The sequence below is a fragment of the Watersipora subatra genome, chromosome 1, assembly GCF_963576615.1.
Source record: "Watersipora subatra chromosome 1, tzWatSuba1.1, whole genome shotgun sequence".
NCBI classification, from domain to species: domain Eukaryota; kingdom Metazoa; phylum Bryozoa; class Gymnolaemata; order Cheilostomatida; family Watersiporidae; genus Watersipora; species Watersipora subatra.
This window is the reverse complement of record NC_088708.1, coordinates 73,559,778-73,581,062: the sequence shown is the minus strand read 5'-3', so window position 1 is coordinate 73,581,062 and position 21,285 is coordinate 73,559,778. Positions and strand designations below refer to the sequence as shown.

The 21,285-nt window shown below is 36.6% G+C and overlaps 1 protein-coding gene across 1 annotated transcript; it reads left to right on the top strand.

The window, feature by feature from the left end:
* The first annotated feature begins 1,504 nt into the window (after nucleotides 1-1,504).
* On the top strand, nucleotides 1,505-19,705 carry LOC137385615 (general transcription and DNA repair factor IIH helicase/translocase subunit XPB-like). Its single transcript, XM_068072112.1, has 17 exons — nucleotides 1,505-1,779; nucleotides 4,996-5,094; nucleotides 6,295-6,503; nucleotides 8,102-8,257; nucleotides 10,902-10,976; nucleotides 11,291-11,410; nucleotides 11,667-11,851; nucleotides 12,374-12,445; nucleotides 13,737-13,947; nucleotides 14,196-14,388; nucleotides 15,389-15,591; nucleotides 16,055-16,120; nucleotides 16,702-16,935; nucleotides 17,619-17,736; nucleotides 17,931-18,079; nucleotides 18,818-18,943; nucleotides 19,485-19,705. The coding sequence occupies exons 1-17, from the start codon at nucleotides 1,740-1,742 to the stop codon at nucleotides 19,596-19,598; spliced, it is 2,370 nt and encodes a 789-aa protein (XP_067928213.1). The 5' UTR covers nucleotides 1,505-1,739; the 3' UTR covers nucleotides 19,599-19,705.
* The last annotated feature ends 1,580 nt before the right edge of the window (nucleotides 19,706-21,285 follow it).

Sequence of the window (21,285 nt, the reverse complement as noted above, 5' to 3'; positions counted from 1 at the left end):
AAGAACTAAAACCAATTCAGGGAGTGGGTTCAAGGGCGAGGACTGTTCAGAGAACATTTACTAACACCTGTTGTAACAACTAATCTTGGTTAAAGCATTTGATTTTGTTTTATTAAATAATTATAGTTGTTTAAGAGAAGAGATAACTCCAATGGAAAAATACTTTCACTCGGTTGATGCTTCATCATCAATTGGCTTCATCTGCAAATAAAATAATATACATACATGCATAGCGCCATCCCTCTTGATAACAATTTCATTTTGCTGACAATAATTATTAATGTTTTGAAAATAGCAAACCTTCTAAATATCAACAGCAGTGATTAGTTACGAGTGTCACAACATGTAAAACCTAGCGTTTGGGGCATTGGCGGAATCTTTCTCAATGCTTGGTGAAGCATATTATGGATACACTCCGGTTAGCTTTATTGCAACATGCAGTATAGGAAATAGATGTCATTCTGCCTGAAGGGTCACACCACACACAAGCACACACCTGGCTATGCTATTCTCTACTACTATTATGATGCATAATGTAAAACCTGCCAGACAAACACACTAACCTTTTGTGTCTGAGACACAATCATCTTCTACATTCCGATTTGAATAGCTATCCATAGAGCAGGCGCAGAGGTCAGTGCAAGGTGATCCTTGCTTCTGGCAAAAGCACCTTCCAACGCATGAGGTCTTGCATCAGCAGAACACAGTCTAAAATAACACCAAACAAGGTCTTACAACTTGGAGCAAATTTAACCAATCTATAATTTTTCAGCCCCTCCCCTTTTACTGTGTTTGAGGGTTTGGGATTAAGATTTGTAACAAAATCGAAAACTGCAACTGAATTACACCAATAATAAATTGTTCCTTTCAACACATTCATATATACATTTAAGAACTTTCCACACTATAATGTACATGTATATGGTGCCTGCAAACATGAAAAATGTCTTTTGAGAAATAACTATAAAATAACTGTGCTAAGCTGTTATTATTTAATGGTGGTTGAAGTCATTGGTGTGCTTATGATCTATTCTTGACACATGTTCGGGCAGACAGGGCCAGGATAGGAGAGGAAATTTGTTAACTTTGGCTGGTTTTTGGGCACTATCAGCATCAAAATTCCCCGGGGATAATTCCCTAGTCAGAGTCTCTAAATCCAGTTTTTTCAGCCTGTCTAGCTAGGAAAACTTTGACAAACGTATGAAAAAGAATGCAGCTTGTAGTGTGAAAGCATACTAAGGAGGTCATCAAAATGCAACAACAGTTTATAACACGGTTGCAGGATGAACTCCGCGTATACGTATTGAACTTCTAATAGCGTATTAGAAGAGTTTTAATCATAGTACACGTACATGTACAATGTAGTTGTCCTTTCTCGGCTATTCACGGTAAGTTTACATCGACGGTAAAATTGAGTTTTCCGTGCATTTTATCGAACGTAAAACTGTCTTTTTAATCGCGTTTCAATTAGCAATCATTTCTACGCAAATAATCGTGATCGGTATTAAGAGAAGTTGATTAATACATAAAATATTGTTTTTTTGTTGTTGAAAAATTAAAAGAAACAAACTGTATTTGTTGATAAGGCATAAGAGAAGTAAGGGTTTTATTGACGACTAGATCGAGACAATGTGGCTTATCACAAACTGACATTTTTTGGTAGGAGCAATTTTTTTAATTTGCTTAAAAGTTTGTCGAAGTTGAATTGGCATTGGCTGTAGACTCACCAAGTGTTTGCCATGGGTGGGAAAAAGGAGAAGAAAGAAAAGAAAGATAAAGGTAAGCTTTTGTTTAAAATATTGCCTAAAGATGATTTTTGCGTGTGGCTTCTCTACAACGTGATGTCCATCACCTACTAGAGTTTGAAAATCGATTTTATTTATGACATTGTTGTTTTGTCGCTTTACCATTGCGTCAGATTATGAAAAAATCAAGCCACAACACAAACAAGATTGTCAAGAAAGCTTTTACTTGCGGATTTAGAGTTGAAAAAACTGTGCGACTACCCGTTTTAATTCAAAAATTACTCATAGCTCCTGTATTAGAGTGAAGAACAGGGCCTCAAATATGTTAATCCATTAGGAAGAAAACAGCTATTGTTTGCTATCGAAAAATTCTTTGTGTCAATCACAAAGGAAACAACGTCTTGGCTGACATCGCTGTTTAACCTAATGGTTTAATGATTAGAAGCTACTAACAGCGGTGAATTAAAAGCATCATCGTGAAAGACTAGTTATCACTTGTATCGGTTATGCCCATTAAAGCTTGATAATTTGCAACAAAATAATGTGCTAAAATAATGCAAAGCAGCAGAATAGCTAATTGATATCTTTATCATTAGCCATTGCTAACAAATTTTACTTTGTGATTAAACTTGCATATTCTCGCAACTATTGAATCTTGCTACTTTATGTGGAACATAATTAGTTCATTGTATTTCTCAATGTGCTTGAATTAATCCATAACTTACAAATATTAAATGCATGATACTACGAGGTCTCTGTTAATGTTTGAGGCGCCTCGATGTTCACCCATGAGACCATTGTTTTGCATCATAAGTGTACTGATATTTGTGCCCAGTGAATTCAGTGTGATCCAGTGAATTTTAAAGTGGTGTGAGTACGCATTTAAAACATCAATGCATTTAAAGTAAAATTTAGTGCGTTCGGAATATAATACTGACGAGTTTTAAATGTAAGCAAACTGTCAGCCCTCTGCAGCCTCCTGTAAATAGTATAGTCAAACCTGCCCTCTGAACCTCCTGTAATTAGTATAGTCAAACCTGCCCTCTGCCACCTTCTTTAACTAGTATAGTTAAACCTGCCCTCTGCAGCCTCCTGTAACTAGTATAGTTAAACCTGCCCTCTGCAGCCTCCTGTAAATAGTATAGTCAAACCTGCCCTCTGCAGCCTCTTGTAACTAGTATAGCCAAACCTACCCTCTGCAGCTTCTTGTAACTAGTATAGCCAAACCTGCCTTCTGCGACCTCCTTTAATTAGTTTAGTCAAACCTGCCCTCCAAATCTCTGGTAGCTAGTGTAGCCAAACCTGCCCTCTGCAACCTCCTCTAACTAGTATAGTGAAACCTACCCTCTGCCACCTCCTGTAACTAGTGTAATAAAATCTGCCATCGGCAACCTACTGTAATCAGTATAGTCAAGCCAGCCTTCCACAGCCTCCTGTAAATAGTATAGTCAAACCTTTACACAATAAGTTTATTCTAGGACACGATTAGTGTGTTAAAATCATTGTATTGGATCAAATATTCTTATGAAAGTACACTGCAGCCTATTTCATTTACTTCCTTACCTATCTGAAAAACCTATGATAGGTTCCATAAAATACTGCACATAGTTACCCAATGAAAAGTGCATTATAGAGCAATGTGAATACATTAGTAAAAAATACTCTATCTTCGAGACTCTGTGCCCAAATATAAGTGTATGTTCAGAGATAGATGTGATGATAGAGATATGTAGCATTACTTGCTTTAATTGAGCTTCAAACTAATCTAGGTTATTTGTAGTTGTTTTTTTCTGATTTTCTAATGTTTTATCAATTATTTTCAAGTTCTACATTTGCTCACAATTTACTTGTTGAAGTGTGATTGTTCGAGAAATTTCGAATATTGTGTATTAATATTAGTATCAGTATAGAAACAAATATCTGCTTAAAGTTTGCATTATGTGTTAGAAAATGTTTATGTTAAGTAGTTCATAAGTAGTTTGAAGTAATAAATTTAATAAATCCGGTAATAGATACAATCACTGTGAATGTCCTGTGAATTGCATTTTATGAAGTCTAATATTCTAGACAAAGTGAAAGAAAGATTACCGGTAATTATTAAATACAAGGTCCTCCAATTTTCTCACAGACATCTCTGCACCAAACTCATTAACCAAGCTGAATAGTTGGTAGTTAGTCTCCCCGGAACTTATGTTTGGTGTAGCTTAAAGGTTGACTTGCAACAAAATTCAAATTACAGTTATTTGATATGAAAAGATTCACCATGTCTTACTCTGTTGTGTTGTAGGTGCAAAATATGTGGAAAGGTGATTACAAGCTCTTAAAAGCACAAAAACGAACAAAAAATCGCAGCCACATGAGACCGCCGTAGTTTGGATTCGCTTTCCAAAACGGCTCAAATGTGATGTAGTTGTGAGAGATGGTTTCTGTTTACACTTTCATGCAACCTTATTCGTCGAAATATTTTAACAAATATACTTCACGCATTCAATAAAACTATGTCTATTGTTCTTACGCGTCTGTTTTATCGTCATCGTAATGCTGTCATTGTTAGCAGTGATATCTTATAACTTACCGTAAAAATTCGTTTAATTTTTTAGCCTTAGCTTGAAGGAGTACATATCATTGTCTGATAATCATGACGAGCCTGTTGGTCACTTGTGATAATCGAAAAGTGCTGCAAAAATTATTTGCGAAGTATTGGGTCACATGATTAGATTACGACTTGTCGGTTAGACCAAACCGAAACAAAACTGTAAAGTAGCAAGCATCTATATTTGATATGGGGTCTTCGGTAAAACCCGAAGTGTTTGTCATAAACTAGTGTTACGATAAGTTTTATATTGAGCTTTGTATTGGCCTTTCAATTCACGAGAGCACATCACATGACAAGACAATAACCAAATTTCATGGCTATGTCATTGAAATAAAGAGATTCCAATCTACGGCGGCTTTTCGTTTTTGAGCTTTTAAGAGCTTGTAATCACATTTCCACATATTTGGCACCTACAACACAACAGAGTAAGACATGGTGAATCTTTTGATACCCAATAACTGCAATGTGAATTTTATTGCAAGTCAACCTTTAAGCCTTGCCATTGTTTTTGGGAGAGATTGATTATGGTTTATTTGTGATATTTCATAATATGTTTGGGTAGAGTATTATGCTTTATATGGCTGACAAACATTTCTAGTTTATTGGATGTGCTTTTTATCATAAGGTGTTCATTTTAAATTCTTACTATTCAAGACAGGTCTAAAAAGCGCAAGCGTGCCGCCGCAAGCAGTGAAGTTGTTGATGATTACAACGAAGATTCTATTGATGGTTTTGGCGATATCGATGAATCTGGTAAGCATTATTCTCTGGCCACTCCACTTGGAAAATTTCAATCGTAGGTTGAAATATGTAAACTGAAAAACTGAGAAATAGTTGATTTCTATATATTGTCTTTTTGGGGTTCAATTATATGAGTTGACTTTTGTTTTAATAGGTGAAGTAATTTGTTCAGACTAATTTAGTTTGTATCAGTACCAATGTGTTAAACCAGTGTATTTATATCATACTCAGATGATATTAGTTCCAATGTGTTGAACCAGTGTATTTATCTCCTACTCAGATAATATCAGTACCAGGTGTTAAACCAGTGTGTTTATATCATACTCAGATATCAGTACCAACATGTTAAACCAGTGTATTTATATCATACTCAGATATCAGTACCAACATGTTAAACCAGTGTATTTGTATCATACTCAGATGATATCAGTACCAACATGTTAAACCAGTGTATTTATATCATACTCAGATAATATCAGTACCAGGTGTTAAACCAGTGTGTTTATATCATACTCAGATGATATCAGTACCAACATGTTAAACCAGTGTATTTATATCATACTCAGATATCAGTACCAACATGTTAAACCAGTGTATTTATATCATACTCAGATATCAGTACCAATGTGTTAAATCAGTGTATTTATATCATACTCAGATGATATCAGTACCAATGTGTTAAACCAGTGTATTTATATTATACTTAGATATCAGTACCAACATGTTAAACCAGTGTATTTATATCATACTCAGATGATATCAGTACCAACATGTTAAACCAGTGTATTTATATCATACTCAGATATCAGTACCAACATGTTAAACCAGTGTATTTATATCATACTCAGATATCAGTACCAACATGTTAAACCAGTGTATTTATATCATACTCAGATATCAGTACCAACATGTTAAACCAGTGTATTTATATCATACTCAGATATCAGTACCAACATGTTAAACCAGTGTATTTATATCATACTCAGATGATATCAGTACCAACATGTTAAACCAGTGTATTTATATCATGCTCAAATGTTTGTTTTAAATGCTTTTATGTTGCATTGTTAAAACTGCTCAGTTTTATTGTTTGATAAAAGTTAAGAAAGTTTCTTTTCCATCTCTTCAACTGAACAATAATATGGCGAGGCATCATTCTGTCTTGTCAAGTCTTTGGAATTGCCTACTCCATGTGTTTCTCACTGTTACTAGCTGATGTGCCAGAGGCTGCTAAGAGGGACATAGAAAAACTCGAATCACAAGAAGACGAATATGGGGCAAGGGATTTAAGAAGTGTCCTTGATCTCAAGCTTGACCACGACAACCGGCCACTCTGGGTCGCTCCTGATGGGCATATTTTTCTGGAGTCATTCTCTCCTGTGTATAAGCACGCTCATGATTTTCTCATTGCTATCTCAGAGGTTAGTGAAATAGGTTTACAGCAGTTTGTCTTTGAATAATTAGACTTGCCATGATCAGTCATTAGATAGAAGTAATCCGTATAAGGGAACTCTGGCAAGAGAATTTTGACATTATCACCAGGTAGCAACTTAGTTATGTTTGTGTTTAGACTCTTAACCTGATATGTCTGTGATAGCGCTGGCACCATCAACCCTGCTTGTGCGATATTTCATTTAAACTATGATAAGTGATCAGAGACCGGTAGCAGCTGTATGTTAAAAGTATCATTGTGAATGTGTATATACACATAAATGTGTATATACACATTAAAACTATATAGTTTTAAATATTTATACTAATGGTTGAGACAGCTCAATGTTCAGCCATGAACCAGTCTATCATTGTTTTAATTATAATCTTACTATTTTGGGTTAGCAACCTGATTTGGGTCTGAATAGGAGCAAGCCTTGTAAAGTAAAATGTTTCAATCATCAGATAGTCGATAATTTCTTCTTGTTTATTGTTTATTTTCAAGTAAAATATATTTGCAAATTATGTATTGTGCATCAAGTTATATTCATTTATTTGGTATCAGAGTGAACCTTCTAGTCACTAAAGGCTCTTGTGAATTGTACGTATATGAACTACTTAATTAATTTGGTTGTAAATTTGCTCCAAATGTATTGAGATTGACTTGCTAACGCATGGTGAAATAAGTTTGTTCAGATGGCTTGAGATACGAAGCTCAACTGCAAAGACTTGGCATTTTTACTCTGTACACATGAAAAATAATTCAAGTGGGGATTATATCTTATAAATTTATGTTTTCATACATTATGTTAATGTGCATGAGCTCAAACCAAATACTGCTGTATTATGATTTTTGCCTGCTTAGCCTGGATTCTAATCATACAGAAAAATCTTGAGTTCTACTGCTGACTATATTTCTTTTATGCACACAGTTAAAACAACATCACCATAATTATAAGGTGTTATTATTATTAACATGGCATGTGATTCACTTCTTTATCATCCATATTGGTCTCTTATTCATGATGGGAATTATCCTCTGATCAATAGACAACATCTCACCGCAGTTACCGTATAGTTATTAGTACAGTATGATAAAATGAAAGTCGTCTTCTATGTTAGCAGGAGAACACGACTAAATTCTAACGCAGTGAAGCTTTACTAATATCTTATTTGAAGTATTCACTCCTAAAGAGTTGTATACCATATTATATAAATGAAGTGAACTTTTATATCACTAGTAATAGTAGTAAGTAGTGATGAGCTTGACTCTGTACTAGCCTGCTTACACGTGTATGCAAATAAGTCTTCATGCACTTTCAGTCCGGACCAGGTAATACCTCTCAATGTGATGTACCCTTCGTGTTTGTAGCCTGTCTGTAGACCAGAGCATATACACGAGTATCAACTAACTCCGTGTTTGTAGCCTGTCTGTAGACCAGAGCATATACACGAGTATCGACTAACTCCGTGTTTGTAGCCTGTCTGTAGACCAGAGCATATACACGAGTATCGACTAACTCCGTGTTTGTAGCCTGTCTGTAGACCAGAGCATATACACGAGTATCGACTAACTCCTTGTTTGTAGCCTGTCTGTAGACCAGAGCATATACACGAGTATCGACTAACTGCATATTCTCTCTATGCTGCCGTCTCGGTTGGCCTCAAGACAGAAGACATCATTGAATATCTAAGGCGACTGAGCAAGACCTCTATACCTGAAGGAATAGTTCAGTTTATCCAGGTATATGTTTTTATCTATGCTTGTTGTTCCACTGCATAGGTTTGATGTAAGAGTGTTGTTTAATGTAGTCCAAAAGTTCCTTATCTCTGCGATAACCACTTTTATATTTCATACATTCTGCCTGTTAAAGATTAACTTCCACACATTTTTTGTAGATTTTATCCAAAAGTATCGGTATTATTCTATCATTTTTTACTATTTTTGATGTTTGAGGTGATCTGACTGCCAATATGTTTCAAGATTAAAATCGATAAAACTTGATCATGATATGCTCAAAAAATAAATACGTGTGAATGACGTCACTAGTTGTTATCATTGTGGTAGTTGGTATTGGCTAGTGCGTTCACGTTGAAACATTATGTGTCGCGTTACATTACGCTATTCTGTCGATCTCTGCAATTATAGACCTCATAATTGCACTTTCGCTTAATTGCAAAGCATTTTGGTAATTAAATCACCTGAAACATCAAAAACAATCACAAATGATAGAAAAATACTGATACTTTCTGATAAACTTCATGAAGAATTTTGTGCAAGTTCATTTTCAACTTATCATGAAAATATTTTAGTGAAAATTTGTTACTATTAATTACTAAGTTAAAAACGTGTTTATGTACTTGTGAGCTTCTTTAATATTTTATATTAAAGAAGCTCTGTTTTACTTGAACGCCATCCTGTTCTATAAACCAGCAAATATTGGGCTACAATACTAATTCTACAAACTCTGGTTTTAAAAGAAAAGACCTCCAAAGATTAACATTGCTAAACAGGTTGGCCAGCTATCGCAAGTTTTATTACCAGCCTGAAATTTTGTTACCGACTTAAAATATCTCTTTTCTTAAAAATCTATTTGCTTATGTATGTGTATTCCTAAGTGCTGGTCTTTAAAAAACAATGGCACTTATGTGTGCGTGCGTGCGTGTGTGTGCACGCACTCGGGCAAGTGTGAATATGCGCTCATGTGTAATCGTGCATATGGGAGTAAACATGTGTGAGCATGCATTCGTGTGCATGTGTGGTTGTGTGAGCAAGTATGTCTGAGCGTGCGCATGTTTGCATGCATGTGTGATTATTCTTAAACACAGCAATAACAAACTTTTCATTTTATACATGTGTGCATGTGTGTATATCAACTGTTAATAGGCTCTACTGGACTCAGTTGATGTGTATCAATCAAGGCAAAACTACCATATTTCTTCTAAATTAGTGAGGGATATGCAATTGGAATCTAAATACTTTAACTGTATTCAATCACTTATCCCCACGTGTAGGGACTCAATCACTTACCCCCAGCACCCAAACCCAAACTATGTGTAGGGACTCAATCACTTACACCCAGCACCCAAACCCAAACTACGTGTAGGGACTCAATCACTTACCCCCAGCACCCAAACCCAAACTATGTGTAGGGACTCAATCACTTACACCCAGCACCCAAACCCAAACTATGTGTAGGGACTCAATCACTTACCCCCAGCACCCAAACCCAAACTACGTGTAGGGACTCAATCACTTACCCCCAGCACCCAAACCCAAACTATGTGTAGGGACTCAATCACTTACACCCAGCACCCAAACCCAAACTACGTGTAGGGACTCATTCACTTACCCCCAGCACCCAAACCCAAACTACGTGTAGGGACTCAATCACTTACCCCCAGCACCCAAACTACGTGTAGGGACTCATTCACTTACCCCCAGGACCCAAACCCAAACTACGTGTAGGGACTCCAAGAGCACCCAAACCTTAGAGTGACGCTTCATGTAATGTTTCTAGGCTACATAACTGATCACAAGCTTTAAATACTAAGAACGTTCATATTGAGTTTGGCCACTGGTCTTTCTCTATCAGAGTAGTAAATTCGATGATCCCCTAACATTGAAAGCATCTTGTAGAGTGTATGCGGGTCTGCAAAAGCCTCAACGACTGCTCATTGTATACCCTATGTTTGATCGAATAATATGTAGGGGGTTGGAAACCATCCTATACTGTATGTTAGTTCATGTTTGGCCAAAATCTGTGATCTATTCGATTAGAAAAAGGTGCTGTTGTGTGAATAGTAAGGCCATGCAATTACATTGTTACATGACCTAATCACAGGTGAACCAGCATCTAGCTTGCCCCAGAGTCGGCGCACCACTAGTGGATCTGTTTTCATAAGAAAATAAAGTTATGCTTTACCGTTTAAGTCAATATTGTCGACGGTCATGTGCCATTGTAATCACGGCCACAAGGTCAAGGTGCTCATACCCTCAAAAAGTAACAAATATGCTGTCAACATGCGTAACTATCATAAAGAACAAGCAAAGGCGATCATACTAATATTTACTGTCAGAATAACTCTGTTTATCACACAATTCTGTGGAAATACATTGGTATCTTGTTTAGACCTTGTAAGATTCTTTTCCTATTGGCTCCTCCTGTGTTATAAAAATGGTAACTGGTAGTTGTACTAAAATTCGGGCTTTCATTTGTAAAGATAGTGTAAATACCAAAAAATGAAAGGTGTCACACACAAGTCCTGTTCCTTGTATTTTGTGTGCATACACTGTTAGCTGTCTACACACAAGGGCTGTTCACTGTATTTTGTGTGCATACATTGCTAGCTGTCTACACTCATGTGCTGTTCACTGTATTTTCTAGATATGCACTGTCAGCTATGGAAAAGTAAAGCTGGTCTTGAAGCACAACAAATACTTTGTGGAAAGTCAATTTCCCGTGAGTGCATCTGTAGTACATCACATGGTAGATTGATAATAATAGTAATAGGAGATGCAGATGCATGATAATTACTGATAATAACAGCAGTCCCCGGTGCTGACTTTGGTGCTAAATACTGCAACCATCACAATACTATTTGCTGCAGGTCCCATTTGCTATAGCAGAGTACAACATTCAACATACATGTAGTTTCTGTGTTGAACACTTACGAACAATTTGATTTTAAAAACAGATTAGTATTTATTTGTATCGCCGATGTGTTTGTATTTGTTGTATTGACAAGTTTGATGACATTGTTGTTTGTTGGCTAGGATGTGATACAGAAGCTGTTGAAGGACCCTGTTGTCCAGCAGTGCGTACTCAGGAAAAGTGCTGATGAACTGGATGAAATAGTTGCTAAATCTCAGGTTTCTACAAAGAGTGCGCTTAATGTAAGTTTCATATTACTAGCTTCATCTCATCAACAATCCATCTGTACCTCTAAACATAGTAGATGAGTAAAGTTCCTCGAAACGATGTTTAATAACAAGGAGTGGTCTTCATATAATATATAGCCATATAAGTTGTTTCTTTGGTGCTCAGGTACATGAATACACCTAGGTGGATCTTTAGTAACGTATTATTTTAGAACACTGGTTTCACGTGTCACACTTGTTACGGCGTTCTAAATGCTGTTTGTACAAATAGCTACCAAAACCTGGTACCTCGAAAGCTGAAGGTGCTGAAGCAGCTATTGATGAGGAAGGAGAGCAGGTACCTGATGACATATTTGACTATTATGATAAAATGGACAAAGAAGATGAAGATGGCATTGACCTTAACACAGTTTCTTTTGAGGTCATCCAGGAGCAGATAGAGGTCCTTCAGAAGAGGTGAGCTCATGAGTAGTACTGCTTTAAATTACTTTTAAGTTGTTTCGTTTATTAAAAAAAGTATTTTAGCTTGTTTGTGGAATCAGGTTGATTAACTGCCACATTGGAATGACAAGCCGCTGGCTCTGTATAAAGACTATGATTCCAGTATTTTTGTTGTATATCTGACAGTGACTTACTTTATATTAAAAATATTTTGGTAGGCCCTTCAGTTTTTTGTCTTGTCGTGAGACTGTATTCACTTCAACTTTTCTAGCATTACTTCTTGTCAGACTTTTGGTCATAAGTGCAGGATAGTGTGTACCATATAGACAACTAAGAATGCATTGGTAAGTACTTGGTTACAACTATGAATTTATCACACTAATAAGTGTGGCCACAGTACTGTTTAACAATGTTTAAATATTGAGTTTGTTTTGCTGAGGTGAACGCTGACCTTCATGAGTCTCAAATCTTGAATCACACGAATCATATACGTAGTTAATATACTTTTTACATCACGGGATTTTATTTGCCTTTCAGATGTATCGAGTTAGAGTACCCCCTGTTAGCAGAATACGACTTTAGGAATGACACCGGAAATCCTGACCTAAAGTGAGTTGGCTTTATAACTTTAACCATTCATGGAAAGATCTAACACTCAGTTGTTATAGTGACTACTATATGACAGCTCACTGTTGTTATAGTGAATGGTATATGACAGTTCACTCAGTTGTTATAGTGAATGGTATATGACAGTTCACTCAGTTGTTATAGTGAATGGTATATGACTGTGCACTCAGTTGTTATAGAGAATGGTATATGACAGTTCACTCAGTTATTATAGTGAATGGTATATGACAGTTCACTCAGTTGTTATAGTGAATGGTATATGACAGTTCACTGTTGTTATAGTGAATGGTATATGACAGTTCACTGTTATAGTGAATGGTATATGACAGTTCACTCAGTTGTTGTAGAGATTGGTATATGACAGTTCACTCAGTTGTTATAGAGAATGGTATATGACAGTTCACTCAGTTGTTATAGAGAATGGTATATGACAGTTCACTCAGTTGTTATAGAGAATGGTATATGACAGTTCACTCAGTTGTTATAGAGAATGGTTTATGACAGCTCAACAGCTCACAGTTGTTATAGTGAATGGTACATGTATATGACAGCTCACTCAGTTGTTATAGAGAATGGTATATGACAGTTCACTCAGTTGTTATAGAGAATGGTATATGACAGTTCACTCAGTTGTTATAGAGATTGGTATATGACAGTTCACTCAGTTGTTATAGAGAATGGTATATGACAGTTCACTCAGTTGTTATAGTGATTGGTATATGACAGCTCACAGTTGTTATAGTGAATTGTATATGACAGTTCTCATGCTTGTAGTGTATATTACTCAGTTCACTTTCACTGACTCTGTCGGATACGAGTTGGCTGCCTGCTGATCACTCAGGCATTGTACTGAATAGCAGTCACTACATCATTTCTTTATGTTGTCACTCATCTATTATAGTACTCATTATTAAATAGTATACTGAAAAGTCTTACAATTGAAATGTTTTTGAAGGTGGAGTTGTTTGCTCTACCAAAGATAATTACCTGTCTATATCAGCAGACGTTAAACGCAGCCAGTTTCACATTCTGATGGTGCTAAACTATGCATTGAACGTGAAACGTTAGCTTTCATTCTAATCTAGCTTATTCTATATTAGGCTATTTTTTGCGATTGCGTTTTATTTTTTATATAGAGAGAAACACTAGAGATAGTTCTATTCATGTACATAAAGAGACAGTTACTATCGTTCTTTGGCGAATCTTAAACAATACTCTATTGTAGAACATTTTATTTAGATATTTGAAAATAGCTGTCAATGTTATTTGCCAGCATTGATCTAAAGCCTAGTACACTGCTGAGGCCATACCAGGAAAAGAGTCTACAGAAGATGTTTGGCAACGGAAGGGCACGGTCAGGGGTGATAGTTCTGCCATGTGGTGCCGGGAAGACTCTGACAGGGGTAACTGCTGCGTGCACAGTTAGAAAACGCTGCCTGGTTCTCTGTACATCAGGCGTGGCTGTGGAACAGTGGAGGTCACAGGTAGGAATCTATTTTAGGGTAGCCCAGTACATATACTGACTTTAATTGTTCTGTCTGAGGCATGTCGAAAGAGGTAAGGAAAACACAGAACTCTCTAACTTCAGTTTAAGATGTGGTTACGCAGAACTCTCTAACTTTAGTATAAGATATGGTCACACAGAACTCTCTAACTTTAGTTTAAGATGTGGTCACACAGAACTCTCTAACTTTAGTTTAAGATGTTGTTACGTAGAACTCTCTAACTTTAGTTTAAGATGTGGTCAACAGTGGATGACAGCATGATATGTCGCTTCACATCAGACGCTAAAGACAAGCCAATGGGCTGCTCCATCTGTATCTCTACTTATTCTATGCTTGGCCATACAACTAAGCGTAGCTGGGAGGCTGAGAAGGTAATGGAGTGGCTTCAGACACAAGAGTGGGGCCTCATGCTTCTTGATGGTAGGTTGCTGTAACCCTAACATATTAAATCATTTACCAAAGTTGACACAGGTCCAGTGATATTTCTAAAACATCTCCAAAAGTTACTCTAAATCCTGATATGTTATAATGCATCATAAAAAGTAACTCTTTTCATCAACATGTTATACACAGATAGTGTGTTTTATTTAAAATATATATGCTAATTATTTCCTCAGTAAAGCAAAATTACGCTTTGTCCCTAAGTCCTATATAGTCAGGAGTTGGAGTTGACAATCAGTACTTTTAATTAGATACAGCTGGAGTAGTCTCTTATAACAATGGCTACAGTAGGAGTGTAAATTTGTTTCTTTAAAAACAAAGGTCTTTTAAAAGTTGGTAATCTAATAGTTTTGCTGGAGTCTGTATAGTGAGTTGAAGGCTGTAATAACATAAAGTTCATAAGCTGAAACATACGAATATTCATAAACCGCTACATTCAGTAGCAGTTTATACACTGTCGTTGGCCTTTTTAATAGTCAATCATTGATTTTTTTGTGCCGTAATTTTATCGTTATCGGCCATCTTTATAGACAATTTTATCGTTAAAAACACGAAGCTTTTGCAATAAATGTTTGATAACGATGCTTTTGTTTGCAATTTTTTTATTATATTATCAAAACACCACTAAAAAGTACTATTAAATAAAAGAAAAATGATTGTTTTCTACAAATATGGCGGCTTTTCGTGAACGAGCGCATGTGCAAACGGCTTGATGACGCAAAACAACGATGGATAGGGCTTGTATGATTATCTCTCCACAGCCTCTGCATTATGACTATTTCTGTTGTCTTCAAGACTAATGAAGAGTTCTGTTAGTTCAGAGGCCACAGAGGGATGGGTTCAGCTAAGCTAGCAATGTTCAAGGATAAAAAGTCGGACCTATGTGCATCACATGCTTACTCTATTTTGGCCTCCAATGTATGCAAATGAGAAGCTTTGGGTCCATCAGTTACAACCAAGGGAAAGCGTTTCTTTGCAGAAGTGCACACGATACCTGCAAAGATGTTTCGTCGTGTTCTCACCATTGTCCAGTCTCACTGCAAGCTTGGCCTAACAGCCACCCTCGTGCGAGAGGATGACAAAATAGCCGATCTCAATTTCCTTATTGGTCCAAAACTATATGAAGCTAACTGGCTTGAGCTCGAGAAGAAAGGCTACATTGCCAAAGTGCAGTGCGCTGAGGTATGGCCTTCTATTCTAACCGGGGGTGTCATACAGACAAACCTCAATATTCTATGTTAATCCTCTTCAATATTTGCTTGGTATGTCCAAACAGTCGTATGTTGAAGCATACATTCTTATAAAAATGTTTAGTGTTTTGTCTAATTCAGTCCACTGCTCTGAACTCATCAATGAGCTGGTACCAGATGGTGTAGTTGGAGTTGTCCACTCGATTGCCTAAGATGTTGAGACTAGAAAGAAATTAAAATTCAATTGTGTTACTAGGGAGAGAGTTTTACACAATGACACTCATTGCTTCCTTAGTATTAAGCTTAAGGTTGCAGTTGTCTGCTCTTTGGAGGTTTCTAAAGTTTCCTTAGATGGGATTTCATTCACTCATCATTACGTTTTATTGATAAGTTATCTTTTTAGTGGCAACTCGATTTGATAATATGAGATTGTAGTTACAAATATGTTTGAGCAGGTGTGGTGTCCAATGTCTCCGAAGTTTTACAGAGAGTATCTGAACACTAAGACCATGAAGAGAATGGTAAGTCTCTTTTTCTGGTTAAAATCTCTAACAAGTAATTATCATATTTAGTTGTGATACTCAGAAACTCACATCTGCTCTTGTGGACTCACATATGCTCTTGTGGACTCACATATGCTCTTGTGGACTCACATATGCTCTTGTGGACTCACATCTGGTCTTGTGGACCTGCATATGTCAAGCATTATGTATATTAGCACTTGGTTTCAACTGCGATGAACTGAGCGAATGATTTCAATCCAATGAATAGGAGCATATCGCGCAGACCTCAAGCATCACAACTATACATTTTTCTTTGACTTCTTTTAACGAGTTCTTACAAATATGATTGGCTATTGAAAAATTCTCAAAATCTAATAATTATTACCAGAATCACTGTAGCCCTTTTGCATCATAAGTTTCTGTGCCATTACTCTTGACTATTAATTCAGAGGTACATGTAGGAAGAGGTAACATTATAACTGTCTCTGAATACTTTCTTGCATATTTACCTACTTGTATGCTCTAAATTATCTGCGCATATTCGTCACTGAATACACCGTTAATAGTTGTCTATGATGTCACAGCGATGATGTTTACAGCTGCTATACGTCATGAACCCCAACAAGTGTAGGGCCTGCGAGTTCCTTATCAAATACCATGAACAGAGAAATGACAAGATCATCGTTTTCTCTGACAATGTTTTCGCTCTAAAAGCTTACGCTATCCGATTGAACAAGCCTTATCTCTATGGACCAACATCTCAAGGGGAACGACTCCAGATCCTACAGAACTTTGTGCACAATCCAAAAGTCAATACAATATTTGTATCTAAGGTTTGTCTGTTTATTATATATTCTATAAGTCAATACAATATTTGTATCTAAGGTTTGTCTGTTTATTATATATTTTATAAGTCAGTACAATATTTGTATCTAAGGTTTGTCTGTTTATTATATATTTTATAAGTCAATACAATATCTGTATCTAAGGTTTGTCTGTTTGTCATATATTCTATCAATCAATACAATATTTGTATCTAAGGTTTGTCTGTTTATTATATATTTTATAAGTCAATACAATATTTGTATCTAAGGTTTGTCTGTTTATTGTATATTCTCTAAGTCAATACAATATTTGTATCTAAGGTTTGTCTATTTATCATATATTCTATAAGTCAATACAATATTTGTATCTAAGGGTTGTATATTTATCATATATTCTCCCTCAGAAATGGACGTTAGATCTGACTTATCTTGATCCTACTTGAGAAATTGTTTATAATGCTGCTTTCTGGAGATGCACTTGTTGTCTATTATAATCGTGTTCTATCTACATATCTACATATATCTATGTATTTTACTTTTTGAAAACTGTTTGTTTCCTACTCGTACTATATGGAATAACCAGCTGCAATTCTAATGCACAACGAATGCTGGATACCGGTCTTTGGGTCCTTGGCTATGCTCTATTCTCCTCTGAGTCTCCTTGAACAACAGCTCAAATGTGGCTCTTGTAGGTAGCAGATAACTCCTTTGATCTCCCCGAGGCCAATGTTCTTATCCAGATATCCTCACACGGAGGTTCAAGAAGACAGGAAGCCCAGCGACTTGGCCGAATTCTTCGAGCTAAGAAAGGTGTTTTTCATCTATTTGCTCTCTGCAATCGCTTGTATGCTAGTCAAATATGATTTGCACTCATTATTGTGTTCGAAACGACAAATACAAAATATTCTTTCAGACTTGGAACTTGTGTCCCCAATTGTCTTGTCTCTACCGCTAATGTATACTTGTTAAACGTTAAATATCACCAGACACACTTGTCCATGCAGGTTCGGCTGCTGAGGAGTATAATGCCTTCTTCTACACACTCGTCTCACAGGACACCATGGAGTGTCAGTATTCCCAAAAGCGTCAGAGGTTCCTTGTGAATCAAGGTTATAGTTACAAGGTGGTCACTGAACTGGCCGGCATGGATGAGGTAGGTCCTCCTTCCTATTGGTGGTGTTTTTAGGTAGGTCATATTTTCTAGTCATTTACTGCATTTCCATGCTTGGAAACAATTGTGAGAGTTGTTATTCCTTTGAAAAATTGTTGAAGGCAGGTTTCTATATAGTCAGACAGGTTCATACATACCAAAGTTTTATAAGTCCTAGGTGATTGTGGTGCCGAGGGCGAAGTGCATTCACAAACTTGACACGGCTGTTGATATATTTGAGTTGTTTATCATCGTTGACTAACTGTATCAGTGATTTGTTTTTGTAAATGTTCCATTGTCATGTTTTGCTTTAAATTAGTTTGAATTATATGAAGCTGACATTGTTGGTTTAATTTGGTTTTAATGCAAACCGGATCAAATCTTTGAAAATTTCTATTAGCCAAATCATTCTTCTTTGAACAGGTTCTTTCAGCAGCAGTCATTGTAGAAGCTTTTTTCAAAAGGTCAAGCCTTTATAGATTTACACATTTTCATGTAGTAAAGGATGCTATGAAGGACAACTGTTTGAAGCATGCATACGCAGTGATTGTCTCCTCTCAGCTAGTTTAGGGTTAAACCTGATAGGTTCACCTCTGAATGGCAGCACTGATCTCTTTGAATGGCAGCACTAATCTCTCTAGAAGTGATTGGTTATATAGCAGGAAGTGGCAGCATAATATAGCCTCTGTATTCTAGTACTCTGTTCTATGCTCTCATGCTAACTTAGGCTTTACCTGACAGGCTAACTTGGCTTACGGTACAATGGATGAGCAGGATCAGCTACTACAGAAGGTTTTAGCTGCTAACGACTCTGAGGCAGTGGCTGAAGCAGACAGAGACGACGGCAAGACTGGACTAGCTATGAAGGTACACTGATAGTTTGTCTGTATTGTTTGCAGATCTTATGAAAAATCACTAGAAAAGACATGACGCTACCCTGTGGTTTAATTGCTTGACACGATACTAGCCTGTGGTTCAAGTGCTTGACATGATACTAGCTTGTGATCTATGTGCTTGACATCATAATAGCCTGTAGTTTAGCTGCTTGACATGATACTAACCTGTGATTTAAATGGTTGACATCATAACAGCCGGTGGTTCAACTGCTTGACGTGATACTAGCCTGTGGTTCAAGTGCTTGGCATGAGCAGCAGTTGTGGCTTTATTCGTTCCCAGAGGGTTTGACAAAAGACTTAATTCTGATTAAATTAGTCTCTAAGAATGATAACGGTGTTGATCAGTCATTTCCTACTAGTGTCAGCAGAAGACAGGATTGCTGTGCTGGCTGTCCACAAGGGATTCTATATGTGCTACTGTTATAAACCACATTGTTACCTTGTACCTGTAGATGACAAGGGATTCTATACTTGCTACTGTTATAAACCATATTGTTACCTTGTACCTGCAGATGACAAGGAAGGAAGGAAAGATGTCATCTGTGTCTGGTGCAGATGACAGGATATACATGGAGTACAATAAGACAACCAAGTCCCATCCATTGTTCAAAAGGTTTAGGCAGTGACCTGATGCAATACTTGAGTGTTTGGAGTTATCTCCTATTGTGTATATATTTTCTATCATATTACATGCATATCTAGTCTTTTGCAAATATACTTACATTGTTAGCTTGTTAAACAAAACAAGTGTTATAACAGTAAGCAAAAGTTTGCAACTTTGCAGGTTGGTAAGTTTTTGGTAAGCACTCTGTATTATTGCACTATGCTAACCATAGGTTTCACAACATGTGGGATCTCAATCAGAGCAATAATGTGGGAAATATGTACATGGTGGGGGACATGTTGTGTGGTGTGCAAGCAACAGCGATATGCAAAGTCTAACCAATGTTTTATCAAAGATGGAATGTCTCTATCCTAAAGGTACACACTAAATTCTTGTTAGCTATCAACTGACCTAGCATAGCCTTCAGCACAAAGCTTCAGCTTGCTACATTTAAAAAGTTTATAATATGCTGGTTGCTGAGCTTAAATGTTACAATAAAATATCGCCAAGCTAATTGGGTGCTTTGAGGTTTCCTACTCATACCCTAGCAGGGTGACAACATAGTGAAAAAGTACCAATTGTGAAATAAGGCTTATGATAATGGTCTTTAGTCTTGTGTGTATCTATATATTCAGAGTTATCCTCTCCATATCATTTTCAGCAACATGCAACCTCCTAGGTAATTACTCCATTCATTACCCATGAATGAATCCAATAAAGCATTTTAGCATTTTTCTAGTGCATTTGTTATAAGACAGGAATTTGGTTATCGAAGCCTAAAAGCATTAAAATGGTAGTATTTATAAAGATCTCGGCCATGGCTTTTAATGATGTATCGTCATGGGTGCACTTATCCACTGTTAATGAACCGGACGCTGTTATCATGTACCACAATCAAGGCCGTAGCTACCATATTTCTACAGTTATGTGTGATAGACATACCGAATCCTATAGCACCCAAGTTCGGTGAATTTCATCATGTTAATATACAAAGCTAATTACAACAGTTTGCCAGTCAGATCAGTGCAACCTAACAATCACACGGTTCTAGCAATATTAGAAAGTCACAATTTGAGAGTGTTGCCCGTTATCATTATGTTATGGCGCCTTACAGTGCCTCGCATTCTCAACTCGAGTTGTTAAACTCGAGTTGCTGTTCAAAGAACTCGGCTTGGGTTTTTGATGAACTTGAGTTGCAAACTTGGGACACTAATTCACCATTGGTTCTAGTTTTACAGTACATACATAGTTTAATTTCTATTAGCTATTGTATTAGTGTTAGCTATAGTGCCTATTGATGTACTGTTGTTAATATAACCAGATCTACAGTTATGCTACCGTAATACCATTATATTGCACCTTACTTTTACAAACTCGAGTTTTTAAATACAACTCGAGTTGTACAACTCAAGTTACACAACTCGAGTTGAGAACACGGAACGCGAGGCACTGTAAGGCGCCATATTATGTGGTTTCAGAATAGTAACATGAAATCTTAATAATTTAACTCGAATTAAAGTGCTCCAAAAAACTTCTGTCAGAGCTTTTTAGGGAAACACTGAGATGCTAAGATACTTGCCAAATGAATGCCACTCAGCTTATTGATCTCTCAAACAGAAATAAAATATATAAGTTTTTCACCAATTAATCAGTTATAGATAGGAAATAGCAGCTCTCAAGGCATTGTGTCATAACCATTGTGGCATTGC

Coding starts and splice junctions, on each gene's coding strand:
- LOC137385615 (XM_068072112.1), top strand. CDS start 1,740: ATGGGTGGGAAAAAGGAGAAGAAAGAAAAGAAAGATAAAG. Junction 8,258..10,901: donor GAATAGTTCAGTTTATCCAG/GTATATGTTTTT, acceptor TGTATTTTCTAG/ATATGCACTGTCAGCTATGG. Junction 18,080..18,817: donor AACTGGCCGGCATGGATGAG/GTAGGTCCTCCT, acceptor TTTACCTGACAG/GCTAACTTGGCTTACGGTAC.